Source organism: Petromyzon marinus, chromosome 55, assembly GCF_048934315.1.
Source record: "Petromyzon marinus isolate PM22_M1 ecotype Great Lakes invasive population chromosome 55, UKy_Petmar_22M1.pri1.0, whole genome shotgun sequence".
Classification (NCBI taxonomy): Eukaryota; Metazoa; Chordata; class Hyperoartia; order Petromyzontiformes; family Petromyzontidae; genus Petromyzon; species Petromyzon marinus.
This window is the reverse complement of record NC_133721.1, coordinates 1,485,139-1,502,390: the sequence shown is the minus strand read 5'-3', so window position 1 is coordinate 1,502,390 and position 17,252 is coordinate 1,485,139. Positions and strand designations below refer to the sequence as shown.

Below are 17,252 nucleotides of genomic sequence, written 5' to 3'. Positions count from 1 at the left end.
TTTAAGATCCACAACAAAATCGTTAGCGATCCATGGCAGAATTGCATTTCACTTTTGGCCGCCGCTGCAACACGGCAATGGATTCTTGATTCTGCATGTGGAACACTGTCACCCTCCTTGTAGGCGTTGGTGTTCTCCGGATCCTCTAGTTTTTCCCCAACACAAGCCAAACAACCATTTAAGGAATTGGCCAAACTTCCCGTTTATAGGACCTTTTAGAAAAATAACTCAAAATCTGAATCTTTATCCTGGAGAAATCCGATTCGCGATAAAAGCTCGTTTTGACAGATGTCCAGTAGGTATATGATAGGAGTGCTAAGAAGAGGAAAGGTAAACAAATCAGTAAAAGTAAATAATAGAAAAAAGATATACAAGTTGTATGTTAAACTTAATTCGCACCGTACGTAGCCAACCGTGCTAATTGGAGGTGTGCCGTAATCACAAGTTAACATTGCATAAGTACATCAATTAATAAATAAATTCCTAAACTTGGGAAAGGCAGCACAGTCCCAGACCACACCAAGACAACAACATAGTCCCCTCAATAATCGCGAAGGTCGATTTAACGCGTGTGCCTGACGCCAGAGCACGTCACCGTCGAATGGGCGACGTGAAGTGGGTGTAGATGGCGGTGGCGAGCCCGTAGTGGTGGGTGTCGGGCTCCATGCCGGAGCAGAAGTAGATGGCCTGCATCATGCAGCGCGTGGCCAGGATGCGCAGCAGAGTGTTGAGGTATGGTGGCGCTCCCGGCACCGCCGCCCGGTCCAGGGACTCGGCCAACGCCTTAGCCGAGTCCACCTGGATCTCGATGTTCTGCGCAAAAAAATCGGGCACACCGGCGTTTGTGAGGTGACTATCCCGCACGTGGCTTGTAGTTCAGTGCTGGGGAAGCAGCAAGGGTTGTGGTGTATTGGAAAGAAAACGTTATTCAGCGCACTTCCTGTGGGCATTCAGGTTTCCATAACCTGGCTTGCCAGGAGAAGGCAGTACAGCAAGTGGATTAATCTACATCTGGCACAGTGCCTGGCTGCCTTCCAGCGTTGTCTGTGGTTCGTCACACCTTTTGAGTTGTTCTGCCTCTAAGGGCGAGTGGAAACTATACGGCTACATCTCAAGATAAAGGTAAAAGGTGCAGCCCTGCAATTGCTCGCTCAGGCCAATACTGACATCGTTTCAAGACACCTCTGCTTCACAGTAGGGGGTAGCACATTCCCACCCATTTTGAGCATGATGTTCATCACAATAAGTCGACCTGATATTTCAACATTTCAGTGCTGGAATTTATCTAAAATTAAATACAGTACTACATTTATCGTGATGGTTTTTTGTTGCTTATTTCTGTGGAGTAGCTGGGAAACGAGCCGAGTCCTTCAACTCCCTACACTTGATAACACAGTATGTTCAATGTGGCTGCTGGATTTTGAAGCCAGGGTCCCAGCTGTAATCTCTGGGTCATAGGGTGACCCAGGTGACCCTTGCAAATGAGACTATTATGTTCTCTTGAGTTCTCATCCGGTTAAACCAAAAGACCTCAAACAAAAATTTGAGCCACCCGACGACCTCTGAATTCCTTGCGAGGAGGATGATATTGAAGGAAGGTTAACAGCAATCTAGAAACAGTAGAACCCCTCTTAAAGACGGTAATTGGTTCCACGAACACGAGCATTAAAGGATTTGGTCATTAAGCGAGTATAGGAAATATGTGTTAAAAGCTTAATTCGTTCCGATAGCATCGAAAGTTTCCCTTGTTCACCCAAAAAACGTACTTTATAATATTTAAACAATGGATATTAATACATAAAGATACTAACATTATAAACACATCATATTAAAATAAACACTGTTAATAAATGCATGAATTCATTTTGATTTAAAACTTTCGTGACTGCAGGGATTCATATTCTTGGTTCTTTCGGTAAATTCACGTAGAAGGGAAACAATAAAATAATAAAAATATACAACAATAAAATTCTCACGACGTTTCGACTGCAACACAAGCAATCATCATCAGGTGTGAAAACCACAACAAGAAAATTTGAAAAAAGTGGCGGTTATTTTAACGTTAGCACCACGGAGAGAGATTTGATAAGCCATTTCGGGTCTTAATTGATTGATCACGCTTAAGGTGGCTGTCAGAACGCATCCATTATTTTTTGTCTCCCCCCTCCTCTTTTCCGAACATAGATGGACTCGTCCATCTGAACAAACTGTCAAATCTCTCTCCGTGGTGCTAACGTTAAAAATAACTGCCACTTTTTTCAAATTTTCTTGTTGTGGTTTTCACACCTGATGATGATTGCTTGTGTTGCAGTCGAAACGTCGTGATAATTTTATTGTTTTATATTTATTTTATTGTTTTCCTTCTACGTGGCATTAATTCATATTTACTGTACCTACAAGAGCCCGTCGTTAACAGGGAAATGATCGGTTAAGCCTACACATTGAGCTCTATGGAGGCCCGTTGTTAAGCGATTAGTTAACAAGGGTGGTCGTTAAAAGGGGTTCTAACTCTACCTTTGATTTCGCCGCCTTCACCAAGATGTCGTAGTTGGAAGGCGGAGGCGCCGGGTGGCGTCGGAGCAGCGCACACTCGGGGAATTCGCCTACGATGCGCTCCGCCACGGAGATGTTGGCGAGCAACATGAACTCCTCCACCATCGAGTTGGTCTCCCTGTGTACACGCACCAGTTTCCGCCACCACAACACATCAACCACAAGGGTCAAGATTCTTTATCTTAGATTATTTTGCTGATAATAAATTTCCCACGTGATAAGCCACTTTGTTCCGCTATCATTTGTGGTCAGGGTTTTACTTGGTAAGATAAAAATAGTTTAGTTTTATTTGTATATTTGTTTAAGTTATTTGTTTACCTTTCCAATACTTTGCAATCCTAACGTGTGCTTGTATTGTTTGTTGTTGTAACGTTGTGACCTGCCCCAACTGGACATCTGTGAAAAAAGAGCTTTATAGCTCATCGGATTCTTCCAGTAGATATATATTTTGATTCTGATAGAGAGATCTGCACAACAGTCGGATCGCAGTCATGGGAGGTGTCTTGTTGACGAGACTCACTTGAGTTCCTTGGTCTGCAGGTCGATCGGGTCGTGGGTTTCGCTGTCCATGTGGAATCGGACCTCAGGGGATGCCAGAGTCAATGCCCTACGGGTGGAGAAGGGACATGAGCGATTATCATGTCCAGCCAAAACAACACAGAATCTTAATATAAGACACTTCACAAACTCAGATATTTGAGTTGAACATGCACAGCTCGTTAAGTCAATCCACTGCTGGATGAGGGCCGCCCCATGTCATACGGGTCGTGGGGTGGTTTTACCGTACTTAACCGTGGTGGTCAGTACGCGTTGGCAAAGGTGGGGGAGCACAGACATGGGAGCATTAAGAAGAGTAAAACAATTTATGTCACTGCATTGTCCTCTATTGCCCACAATGTAGCCCCGCAGCAGCCTGTAACACTCCAATCTAGAAGGATGTTATTAACCAGGTAAAACCTTAACTTCTTTATTGTTGCCTTCATTTCCGCATCTCCAGCTTCTTCAGCCTCCCACTCCCAGCCCCACTCACTTCCCCCCCCCCCCCGGCATTTTGCCGTGCTCGCCCCTTTAATCCCTCTAGCAGCACCCCACTTCCCCTACCCCACACCCCCCATCTCTATCTCTCCCCCCTTGCTCCCCCCCACTCTCTTACCTATATAGCCTCTTGTTACAACAGCCCTTTTTTGCCCACTTCAGCAATTGTTTCTGGCTGTGGTTGTCCCACCTGAAGAAGGACGCTTGTGTTGCGCCCGAAACGTCGTGATTTAATTTAGTTGTTATTTTATTTTATAGTTTTACCTACGTGACTTTACCGAAAAAAACCAGAGTATGAATCCTGTAACACTTGTTTGTGCATGATATTCACCCAAGCCTCATGCATCATGGGGTCAAAAAAGCAACAGGTGCAGCCTTGCAATTGCTTGCTCAAGCCACTGCTGGAAGAAGGGGGCTCCCATAAGAGGCGGCCCCTCTAAGGATACACCCTTTTACAGTCCCTCTCAATGTATTTTAGCCTACTCTTCCACGCTGGCCGGATGTCTTAGAAGACACGGGAGTAACCACACTTTACCGCGCCACAGGCGACCTGCCGATCGACTAAATGCGGTGCACACATTAATACGGCTCATCGCTCCAGTGGCGGTGGAGGGGATGAGGATCTTGACAATGAGTTACCCGTTTTGAATGCGCCTCTGCTTGAGGATCTTGGCCAGGGAGTTGAGGCCACGCAAGCTGCTGGTGACCGGATCCTTCCGCCCAGCGTCGTCCATCATTAGCTGAGCCTCTGCGTACGTCAGAGACGCCTGCGGGGATACGATGAACACACTACGGGTGAACCATGGGGTCCTCGCAATTACACAATGCCCACGCCTGATCCAAGCCCAAGCCAGAACTCAACAGATGTCTACGTGGCTCCCGATGACCACTGAGGGTTACGCTCACCCAAAGAAAGTAAAATTGATATATTTTTTTAATTCTCAAAGCTGGAATTTAACCAAATTTAGTGCAATGTAATTTGGTGGTCTTTCGTGCAGTGAGTTTAACACGTAGGCTTTCGTGACCAATATCATCCATAATACAGGTTGTTTGGGTTAGATTGTGTAAATACATAAATGTGTCGTTAAACCCGCCACCACCCGACACAGCCGACTAGTAAGGGTTGTCACATAAACAGAACGTGGCCAATTCGTCACTGGTACAACACACCGGTGTGCTGTACTCGTGACGAATTGGCATGTTCTGTTTACGTGACAACCCTTATTAGTTGGCTGTGTCGGGTGGGGGTGGGTTTAATGACACATTTACATATTTACACGATCTAACCTAAAAAAACAAACCTGTGTTTTGTGCAGTAATTGTTGACTGGACAGAGACCATCAACTCACTACTTTCATGTCCTACCTCGCACCTCCGATTAGCACAGTTGGCTACGTACAGTGCGAAAGAAGTTCAACATACATACTACCACTTGTGAACCCGTTTCATCTCGCTACACTTGTGAACTCAGAGGTGCAAGCTCAACGCTCTGACCTCTCAGTCATCCGGAAACCTCAACTGCACTAACATAGCAAGGCACCGATACAATACACGTGAAAGCAAACGAGAGTTTTACAAAAACTGAACGTCTGTGGGGGGGGGGGGGGGGGGAATCACCTTGGAATTGATGATGCTCTTGGTAAAACGTGTGCTCACAATCTCAGCCTTTGGAGTCATCTCCCATATGCACGAGAACGCCAGCCTGCACGCGCACAGCACATGCACCGTCACCATTCACCGTCGAGTGGCAGAGTCGTCGACATTGGAGTGGTGCAGGGTGTTCACTCAGGAAAGCCTCGCAAAGTCTCGAGACTCTTTTTCAGGAGGGTCTTGCCAAGTTTTTGGTAGTCGAGTCATTCTTTCAGCAGCGGGATGTTTGGCCAAATACCGGTTTGGGTTGTTACAAATTACTCAACTGGAATATATATGTAGCAACCATTGTTCGACTGCAAAAGCTTTGCAGTACCCTCCCGAAGTTATGAGATTCAGTGAGGCTTTCCATGGTTAAGGATCATAGTAGTAATAACACGTTTATGTTAGCGATGAGAGGAAACCTGATAACCTGGAGTCAACCCATGCTAAATAGGGGGAGAACATACAAAATCTACATGGAAAGGCAACCAAGTCGGGCATCAATCTTAGGCCATTCTTGCTGTGAGACGTGTTACCATTGTGCCATCCTGGTTTGGCTGCTTATGTATGTACACATGCTTGTGTGGATCTGTACAATGACACTTAAACAGTGCCACGCATCATGGGATTACATGTGCACCTGGCAACAACGCACGTTAGCTGCTGAGTATGGGTTGCAATGTGCACACTCGCGAGTTCACAGTTGTTGGTGCATCTCACCGGTCGACGTTGGATCTCAAGGAACACAGGTTTGAGCTCAATAACTCTGGCACCATATCAATCCTCTGCAGGCGCACAAACACATAAACGCAACAACTTCTCTGTCAATAAACACAATCTGGCAAATACATATGCACCAACTCAACGAGTGTTTTGCAAGCAAACCCACACATGATTAAGTCACCTGCAGGTAACTGTTCAGCAAGGGGATGTTTTCGCGAATGCCAGTTAAGATTGTATGGGTTTTATTTAGAGGAAATCTGATGAATCCAGAGGAAACCCATTCACTAACAGGGGGGAGAACAAACAAAGCTGCAAGCAAAAAGGCACAAGAGTTGAGTAATCAAACCCAGCGTCTCCTTGCTGCAAGGCACGAGTGTTACCACTGCGCCGATAGCCTGCCGCTCATGATGTCACGGTACATCATATTATAAGAAATCCACAAAAATCACCTCGTTTAAAACATCATGAGAGATATTTAGCATTGTTGTTGCACATTTTTTAAATTCTAATTCATTTTTAAGTTATTGTTATACATACGGGAAGTACTGAAAAGCACGCAAAAAAATGTGGTGAAAATGTCAAATACAATTACAAAGTTGTGGGGAAACTGGTACCGCGATGATCGTTAGATCGTAATATTTTACATCATGTCGTAAAGTTAAGAATGAAAGGATTAAATCGGCGGGTCGTAAAACACTTGATATTGTGGCAAGAAGAAATCCACATCTCACCTTCTCACACAGGTAAACTGTGGTACCACGCAGAGATGCCTCCTCATCCAAGGCATTCCCCGGCCGGATAAAATAGCTCACATCGGCGATGTGTACCCTAACCTAGAACACACATTAACACACCGTCACCACCCTCACATGCATGGATGTGTAATGACAGGGTGATACCTGCTGGCCTGTAAGGGTAATTAAGGTTATAGCTGCATTACATAATGCCTTATTATGAAGGGGCGTATCTGGGGTAAAGGTCAACGGCGGAGTCAGTCGAGAAGCTCCGGGAACCATCCCGAAGGGCCTAGAAGGTTCTAGAAAGGGGGCGTGGCCAGAGGTGGAGCTTGGCCACTCCAGGCAGATATAAAGAGCACCAAATCAGAACTTCGGGGCTGTTAGCGTGGGGTCTGGGTCCTGGTTGCGTCGCTACGGTCGTCATCTCTTCGTCTCCGACCACGTGGCTGGTTCTTCTGCAAGAGCAGCTCTGTCTCCGCCGCTACGCTCGTCAACCAGCCAGCGTAGCTACGCAGGACGCAAATGGGCTGCGTGTTTGTACAGCCTAGGTGTAGCCGCGTTACGAAGTGTATCGCCCTGTGTGCTTTTAATAAATAAGACGCCTTCTACTAGACGTCTGGCGGAAGTCGTTCACTCCACATGCATGCATAACCTCCACCATAGCCACTCCAACCAAAGCACAATAATGTGAAATGAAATGCACACCCATTACTACCTGGTGCATTCATTGTGAACCAGGCATTCGGCCAGTGACGTGGACACTTAGGCCAGTGGGGTCTTAGCCATGGCTTGGCTCAGGCTTGGCTCTCGCGCAACATGCATTGAGATTATTTCTATTATTTTGGCTGCTATAAATGTCCAAATGATGGGCCACTTTGTTGAGCTATTCAGTTGTGGCCAGGTCACTAATCAAAAATAAATCAATACCTCAGTGGGCTTTTCCTGGTAAGATGGGGATGGTTTAGTTGTATTTGTTTGTGTTTGGGTTATTTGTTGATCTTTCTTGTACTTTGCACTACTATTATGTTTTTGTACTGTTTGCTGTTGTAACGTTCTTACCCGCCTCTACTGGACATGTGAAAAATAGCTTTATAGCTCATTGGATTCCTCCAGTATAAATATTCTGATTCTAATTCTCAATAAGCCACATCAAAGCAACGCTTAAAACCCAAGCTGCCTCTAAGCATGGTTCCAGCCCTGAGCCTCTGTGTCCCTTGTGCCTCCACGTATATCTCTGCATGCTCCCAGCCACGCTCAGAATTTCCGTGAGCTGAGCCTGAGCCAAGGCACAGCTGAGCCACTCATACTTCTTTGGAGGCAACGGAGCAGATCAAGCCAGAACCAAGCCATGTTGAAGTCAGTCCTGAGCCGAGCAGATACCAAGAATACGGGCACTAAGGCAACAATGTTTGGAAACTTAATAACAGGAATATTGTCCACCCCTTTGTCAATCCACTGCAGGATGAGGGCTTCTCCATGCCCTAATGGGTTGCGATTGTCATTTGACCTTGCTTTGTTACGATGGTCAATGCAGGTGGTGAAGGGGAGAACTTGGGCAGTTTTTTTTAGATATCACTCTGTACCGGTGTTAGCCATGACTGGAACTAAACCAGCTTGACAGGATGAATGTGCAGTGCACTTATCATTGTGCCACTTAAACTCCCCTTGTAACCTCCGCTAGCATTGACAAAACCATGAAAGGAATAGGCACGAATTACCGCGACCGTGACCACGATTACCACCACCAAATGAATACCTCGGTGTTCCCATTGTCGAGCGGTTTGCAGTGTAGGGCATCGTCGATGTGTGTGCAGCCTGGAGGATCCACACTGCAGATGGACAACGCACGAAGGTCCTCCCTGCCAGCCTGGTCCTTGTACGGGACACACACAGCACCAGGTTCAACAAAACGCTGCCTTACAACAAACAAAACACAGGGTGAGCCATACATGGGTAAACCAACTTCATTCTAATGGCGTTCTATCTTCTCAATAGGCGACTGAATATTCTGAAAGTACAGTCCGTTCTCCTATAACTCTGCGTGTTTTCATATCGTGAATTAGATATAATGCGATGAATGCATTAGGGAACACATTTTTTCATAACATGGATGCGAATTGGATAAAAGGCGATCGAGTGAACAGAACTGCGTTGTGCGAGGCAGAATAAGCGGTTGTACGGTTGCCTCGGTGTAGCATCACACAAGGCGGGATGTTTCTGGATGCTTCTAGATGGTACTCACGTACCCGAAGTCTTTGTTAAGCCTGCGTACGCATCTCACGTGTTATCGCGGACTGTGCTTTACCCTATATTATTTATTATGCGATTTTTCCACAATTCGGTGTTCTTCAGGAACGCAAGTACAGCGTTATAGGAAAAACGTCTGTAGTCCCCTTGCTCCATTTATTTATGTACTGGACCATCTCCACGGCTACTGCAAAGTCCTCCATATCCTGGCTCACCACTTTGATCCGCATCTCTCGAGGCCTGCCTCTCGGGTCTCCGCCCTGGTGCTTCCATAAGTCCATCGCCTTCATTCCTCCGATGTGAATTTCCTCTCTTCTTACGATGATGTGTCCGAGCCATCGACTTTCTTTCAGGTCGACGGCTTTTCTATATACGGTCTGCGGTAAAGGCGTAGAGCCCCGTGGCTTCTCGTTCATGCCAGTGCAGCGGAAGGACCTCGACTGGAGGGAGAGCTCCAGAGAGGTCCTCTAGAAGGTATTCTACGCAGGCCAAACATCTTGAAACTATTGCGGTTTGACAGCACGATGATGATGATGGGGGTGTTTTCGCATTTGTCTATTGTCGGGGGCCTATACGTCGGGGGCCACACGTCATGGGCCACACCAAAGGCCACCCAGGGGCCACCAGTGGCCCGTGGGCCTTGTAATAAAGAACATTGAAGTAAAGGATTCTCACATGCACGACCGAACACACCAACACACCGCAGGCGTAAGAATTGAACTCAATCGATGAATTGACATATCGTCACACGTCTCATGCGTACCTCTGCTGTGATGCTGAACGTGGGAGGGGGCAGGCATGCAAGTACGGCCTGGCTGAAGGGCTGGTGTGGCACGTCGTGCTCCAGCAGCAGCACCTCTGTCTCCGTCTCCTTATCCCCACATTCGCCCAGAGAGCGCACAAAATGGCCCTGCACAAGCACACCGACGATTAGCACGGTTGTCTACGTATGGTACGGAAGAAGTTCAACATGCATATGCACATACGTGGCCAATCGTCACCGGTATCCCTTTTCCACTGGTACATTGGAACCCAGACAGTGCAGATCTCTCGAAGTGTCTGTGGTCACCCACTGGCTTTTTGCCGTGTCGAACCAGAACCAAACCGTAGTATGCTGGCCCCACAAGGCATCCAAATCTATCCGGGGGCCGAGCAGGGCCAGGGGCGGGGCTAGCGACACATTGTGTGACGGCAGTCAGTACACCGCGGGGACGTGGCACCACAGCGTCATCTGCATGTGCCTAGACTTGTTCAAAGCATTGACCGTCCATGGCATGGATCCGTTTTTGCAGTGGATAAACAACCTGCAGCCTACTAAACCGTGCCAGCCATGGTGTCGCTCGGTTGTGCAGTGGCAAATAGGTATGAAAAGCACAACCACAATGCCAACCTTGTACCTAACGTACATTATGTAGAATATTAACCGACATCTGTTTAAACAAAGATACAACCCAAAGAATACATCTTAACAATATATTTAACTTTTCACCAATTTTGTTTCTCATTGTGTTAATGGTATCGCACAAGACAAGCAATCTATACAAACCCTTCGTGGTCAAGGACGACCCACAGGAGCAGACATAACAGAGCTACTTCTAAGATCCATTGAAGTGAAATGCAGTCCAAATTGTAGGGGGGCAGTGCTTTTCCAACCACTCTGCCAATCAAAGTAATGTTCATCACATGGCAGTCAAACGCAGTAGTTTTCTCAGAGATGGAAATAAAACAATCGAAGTGCACGACCAAATTTAAAATCGTTTTTGGTGCAGTTATTGGTGACTGGGCTGAGACTATCAACTTACAACACCTTGATAACCTAGGTTGAATCACAGGTGAGTTTGCCATGCTTTCAAACAAAAAAATATCACAGTGGTGCCACTTCATCCACCCTGACTTCCAATTCACCGTGTCACCGTTCGTGTTTTGGGTTCGACGGCTGTATTGCATACAGAGCCGCGTGGCCGCGCGTCAAGTGACAGAAGGATGAGCCCGACGATGCCGACCACGGGACAGACGGGTGAGGTGTCACGGCGTCCGGGGCGTCACGGTGCAGTCGTACGTTCGGGTAGCGGGAGTGTCGCAGCCAGCCACCGATGGCCACCACGATGCGGTGGGCCTGCAGGGACGCTGCTTGTCTTGTCTCCACCCGCACTCGTGGCATGCGGCGGTCCGCGGGCGTGAACAGGTGGCGGGTGGCCTGCAACACGCCCAAAAAGCCCCCAGTAAGGCATTCAACAAACTGTTTGGGCAAGTGCCGTCAGCACACACCTATTCAAGCTGGTACGGCAAACGACGGGGTGGGTACGGCCAGCACCATGCCCGACCGCCTTTGTCTCCACAGCGCTGATGTTTACATGCCACATCAGAGACTCATTTATGGCCGAGTCGACCTAGGGAAGGGCCCAAGACAGGTTCAGACATTTGGCGCTGTTTATTGGTTATGAGCGATAAATATAATCCAACTCGGGTCCCAGGATTCGTAGCGCAGCGCGCTAACCGCTACATTACCGCTCCCCACACGTACACACACACATGCAGATCAGCCCACCTCCTTGATTGGGCTGGGCATGAGCATGCCGCACAGCGGCCTCGAGTTCCGCTTGATGATGCCGACCACTTTGCCAGTGGGCCGACGCATCTTCCCACTTTCGGCTTTCAGCTGGAGACCAAAACAAAGGATAAACATCGTGTTGCGTAATCTAAGCAAGAGCGACGACAGCAGCAGCAGCTGGAATAGCACCGGGAGATGACAACGCAAACTCAAATGAGCACTCACCACAGTAGCGTCTCTCTCACACACTGAAATAATGAAATAACTATTTTTTTAACCAACTCACTGCATAACACAATACAATTTGGCTTGAAGGGGAAGGAGCAATCCAAAACAATAGCGCTTAACCTGCGGATGTGGTTTCATGCTGTGTCTCATCAGTGTCAATAATGAGACTGACGCTTTGTTAAAATGACAAAAGATCACAGTGAGGAGTCCTCCGTAAATATTTATAAGTTAAAACAGTTCTGGCGATTGATAGAATCAACCGGAACACGCCCATCAGATACCACACGTTTAAAAAAAAACGCGTAAGCTTTTGCGACCAATATTATCTACAACAAAGGTTACCCTCCCATCTAATTCACAATTTGATGCTTAATCTCTCGATTCTTTATGATTTCACTGATTGACATTTTCTCTTACCTGCTTAGCACATCAGTCACCCTATATGTATTTAATGTTTACGTAACGTTTTAATAAGTATAACTGTGCAATGATCAGCCTATAAATAATCTGCCCAAGCCAACTTGCACTACATGCGATTTAATATCTAACACTTGTTTATGTTTGTGCAATATTGTCGACTTTTCATAAACCACAGTTGTTTTCGTGCCAATTTCAATTAACTTCATTGCTGTACTTTATTATGTTTTGCATTTTGTCACTGTGGTATGTATGCATGTAGAACTTATTTCGCACCGTACACAGCCAACCATGCTAATCGGAGGTGCGTGGAAAGGACAACAATCTAAATACAAAAAGCAGTTCTAAAGAAATTAGTTTTCAATATAGAGGCCACCCTGTGACCCAGGTCACTCTCGCAAATGATACGTGTCCTGATCTCTTGAGTTCTAATTAAGTTAATTAAAATAAACATTAAAAAGGAGCTCAGACCGTGGAAGCGCCACCGTGTTGAGCCTGGATATGCATAACAGGTGGTATAGGCTCTGCGCCAAAATGGCAGGCAGCAGAGCGCAGTACAGCAAAATGAACTGTTGTCCTGTCCTTCTATGCTCCTGATCTATGCCCCCCCCCCCGTTCACCAACCCGCATCGAAGTATGGTCAAATAACCCCTACGTACATACAAAAATAGTATGAAATGATTAGCACTCCTGACTTGATTTTGAAGTAATGTAATGTAAAGTCATTTAATAAACGCAAAATCAAGCTAACAGCATCTCTAATGTGGATTGTTGTCTGGTCACACGGTGTTCATTATGTTTAAGGTCTCTCTTGAAGTGGTTGAGTTTTTGTTGTTATTCTTTGTTTAAACTATATTAAAACTATAATCTTAGTTTTTTTTTTCGGTAAAGTCACGTTGAAGGGAAACAACAAAATAATAAAATATATATAAAACAATAAAAAATTCTCACGACGTTTCGAACATAACTCAAACGGTCGTCTTCAGGTGTGTTGGTTTGCATAAATGTATTTTTAAACGGTGCATTTATAGTTAGACGTTAACAAAGTCGTAATTAATCGCAGTAACAGTTCTATTTCCGATAGTCTGAAATCCGTTTTAGCTAAAGGTCTAAACTTTGCAGTCACACCTAAACACATACCAGTTAATGATATAATTGCCCAAGTAGAAGTTGCTCTCAGGGGCCTGGGTCACATCGCTGCAGACGTAGCAAGATCTGAAATCGCTGCAACCCTCAAAAACGCTAAGATGCCAGCTAGCAACCTCAGCAAAGATGAGCGTTTTGAATTATATAAATTAAAAAAGAGGAATGATATTGTAGTCCTCTCAGCTGACAAAGGCAATGCTACTGTCATCATGGATAAAATAGAATACAACAACAAAATTAAAGAATTACTCGACGATGGTAGTTATACAAAAATAAAAAGAGATCCCACCAACAGCCTCGTCACACAAACCAACAAAATAATTTCTGATTCAACCGCATTAATTGATCAATCTAAACAGTTTTCGTTGAAACCTTCTGCTGCCAGGCCACCAAGATTATACGGCTTACCAAAAATACATAAAGTAGATACACCCCTTCGTCCCATAGTCTCTACTATCGGCTCCCCCACCTACAAACTAGCTCGTTTTTTGTCTGAAATCCTGCGTCCTTTCACTGGAAAGACCACCTCTTTGGTACAAAATTCGACTCACCTGGTATCGACAATCAAGGGTATTTCCCTGTCCCCAGACGACCTGCTTATCAGTTTTGATGTAGTTTCCTTATTCACCAAGGTTCCTGTACCTGACACCATTGCAATCATTGAAGACTTGGTTCATCAAGGACTAAACACTGAGGTACCCCCCCTGGTGAGACACTGTTTAACCAATACATACTTCACTTGGAATGGAACTTTCTACAAACAAACTGAGGGCACCCCAATGGGCTCCCCCCTTTCTCCAGTTATAGCTAACATTTTCATGGAGAAATTTGAGACTGACGCCATCCAGACTGCCACTCTGCGCCCAACCTTATGGAAGAGGTACGTGGATGACACTTTTGTCATCTGGCCACATGGCCGGCTTGCTCTAGACCAATTCTTCGACCACATCAATTCCATACACCCAGCCATCAGATTTACCATGGAAGTCGAAATAGATGGCAAGATACCTTTTTTGGATGTCCTAATTAAAAAGAGACCTGATGGTTCAATGAGCCACTCTGTCTACAGGAAAGCTACCCATACGGATGCTTATCTGAAACCGGATTCCCACCACCATCCATCACAGAAGAATTCTCTCATCAAGACTCTGTATCATAGAGCCCAATGCATATCCGACCAGGAACACATAAGCAGTGAACTCAAGCACGTACACCAAGCTCTTAGGGCTAATGGTTACTCCGACTATACAATCCGCAAAGCTATCACTCAAACCATGAAGAAGAACCCTCTTGAGGAGCCTTTCAAAACCATCACTTTACCCTACATTGCGGGGGTCACAAAAAAGATCTCCAAAATCCTGAATAAACACAAGATCCAGGTCCGTTTCAACACATTACATAAAATCCGTGATCTGGTTCCGTCTGTAAAAGATGTGATTCCGGACATACAATACCCTGGTGTCTACAAACTAAGTTGCCTCTGTGGTAGTAGTTACATTGGAGAAACCAAACGCCATGTCTCGGACCGCATTCGTGAACACAAAGCAGACCTTAAACACGGTAGGACCAACACCTCGGCCGTGGCAGATCATTGTTCTAATTCAGTAGGCTCACATGCCATTGACTTTTCCAAGACAGAGGTTCTTTGTAAGCCATCTGGCTTCCATGAGAGATTCGTTCATGAGGCTATCCACATATACAAGCACAGAGACAATTTCAACCGAGAAGATGCATTCTATCTTAGCAATCATTGGAAAGATTTGATAAACCATTTCAGGTCTTAATTGATTGTTCACGCTTACAGTGGCTTTCAGACAGCATACATTATAAAAAATTTCGTCTCCCCCCTCCTCTTTTCAGAATATAGATGGGCTAGTCCTAAATAAACTGCCAAATCGTTGCGCGTGGCGCTAACGTTTTTATAAATAAATAAATGTGCCGTTTTTAAATAAATTTATGCAAACCAACACACCTGAAGACGACCGTTTGAGTTATGGTCGAAACGTCGTGAGATTTTTTTATATTGTTTTATATATTTTATTATTTTGTTGTTTCCCTTCAACGTGACTTTACCGAAAAAAAACTAAGAATATGAATTACTGCAGTCACGAAAGCTTTAAATCAAAATTTATATTAAAACTATTTAAAAACTATAAACTAAATAACTTTACCAGGTAAGGACCCTGAGAGCTCTATAGCTCTTTTTAAGTGACCTGGCCACAAATGATCGTTCAGTGAAGTATCTTATCACATTTGAAATTGATAGCAGCCACATACTCTAAGTGCATGTCAGATTGTAACTGTGGAGGGAAAAGCCGGAGGACCTGGAGAAAAATCCATGCGACCACGGGGAGAGAGACACGCACACTGCAGGTGTCTGGGTTTGATTTTGGTTCGGCAGTGTTGACGCTCCACTCACCACATCCTCTTCATTCTCTTCTGCAACGTCCCCTGCGACGCCCTCATCGTGCAGGACCAGCGAGGAGGGGGCAACCCAGCGCTCCTCGGGGAACATCTCCACGCACACGATGTCGTCGTGCATCGCGCGGTTTAAATGCTGCAGCCCCTGGATCAACACCTGCACGCAGACAAAAAAGATCCCCCGTATAGTCTTAACAGACCGCTGGGCCAAGTGCTGTTAGAGAGCAGCATATACAGTAAAACCTTGGATTGCGAGTAACTTGGTCTGCGAGTGTTTTACAAGACAAGCAAAATTTTTAATAAATATTAATTTGATAAACGAGCGAGGGTCTTGCAATACGAGCAGCTTTGTACTGCCGAGCGTCACGTGATCACAACTGATATACGAGTGCTTTGATATACGAGTGCTTTGGATTACAAGCACGTTTCCGGAACGAATTATGCTCGCAATCCAAGGTTTTACTGTACAAGAGTTTTAATACCACGAATAAACAATTTAAAATGTAGGACTATGAGCCCATGAATCTTCTGAAACCAATGTTTTTCAGTAACATATGTTCAAGTAGGGCAATTTCTAGACTGGGTTTTTTTTTTCCAACAAAGGGCCAATGTACCTAATTGTTATTTAACGTTACATTTTGGAGGTGGAAATAGACCATTCATTTTGTTAACAAAGTAGTCACAACCATCATTAGACCTCCTTTGCCAGTACCAAAATATAATAGGGTTTTTCCCCTTTTTTCTGGCAACAAAACTGAAACCTCTTACAAGGAATCAGGTGTGCATTAACCACAATACTTGTGGTCAAAATGCAAACAAAAACACACTGATAATATTTGCAATATATGCGTACGCCTTTTGGCGTCCTCTGGTCTCGCACCAATTGGGTCGAGGCTCAAAAGAAAGCCGTCCCTGGTGTGAACCAATCAGTCTCAAGGACAATGCATATATTATCATAGTGTGTTTTTTGTTTGCATTTTGACCACAAGTATTGTGGTTAATGCACACATGATTCCTTGTAAAAGGTTTCAGTTTTGTTGCCAGAAAAAAAGGGAAAAACCCTATTATTAAAGTAGTCACAATTAACGTATATACTGTAGTTGTGGTGGCGTAGCTATCGAGTGTGCAGGCAGTGCAACTGCACCAAGACTCACAGGCCGGGGGGGCAGGAGCCAGGCTATGACACCTACGTAGGGTGCAAAAGACGTTCAAAATACAAATATTTTAGCCCAGTAGCTCTTAACCTTTACTGCAGCCTTGCAGTAAAGGTTAAGAGCTACTGCTCATGCCAAGAAGGCTATGCCACTGCTTCATTATAAATTTGTTTTTAAAACTCACACAGATACGATCGAACAGCATTGTTCCTTCCAGACGCAGGCTTGTGAAACGTGTACCTCTTTATCACTGTCACCGTCCCCTCGCACCCTCAGAGTCCCCTCCAGGTAATTCTCACGACTCGCAAGGAAGGTTCCCTGGACAAACCGGCCGGAGCGCACACCTTGCTGCAGCTGGGACAGCGGGAGATGTTCGGGGAAGATTACCCGGGACTCCACCACATCCTG

General features: G+C 45.5%; 1 protein-coding gene across 1 annotated transcript; it reads right to left on the bottom strand.

The window, feature by feature from the left end:
- Positions 1 to 591: 591 nt before the first annotated feature.
- LOC142905587 (exosome complex exonuclease RRP44-like) lies at positions 592 to 11,581 on the bottom strand. Its single transcript, XM_076052213.1, has 6 exons — positions 11,476 to 11,581; positions 10,957 to 11,124; positions 4,228 to 4,355; positions 3,074 to 3,160; positions 2,515 to 2,671; positions 592 to 813 (listed from the first exon to the last, which is right to left on the bottom strand). The coding sequence occupies exons 1-6, from the start codon at positions 11,563 to 11,565 to the stop codon at positions 592 to 594; spliced, it is 852 nt and encodes a 283-aa protein (XP_075908328.1). The 5' UTR covers positions 11,566 to 11,581.
- Between the last annotated feature and the right edge of the window lie 5,671 nt (positions 11,582 to 17,252).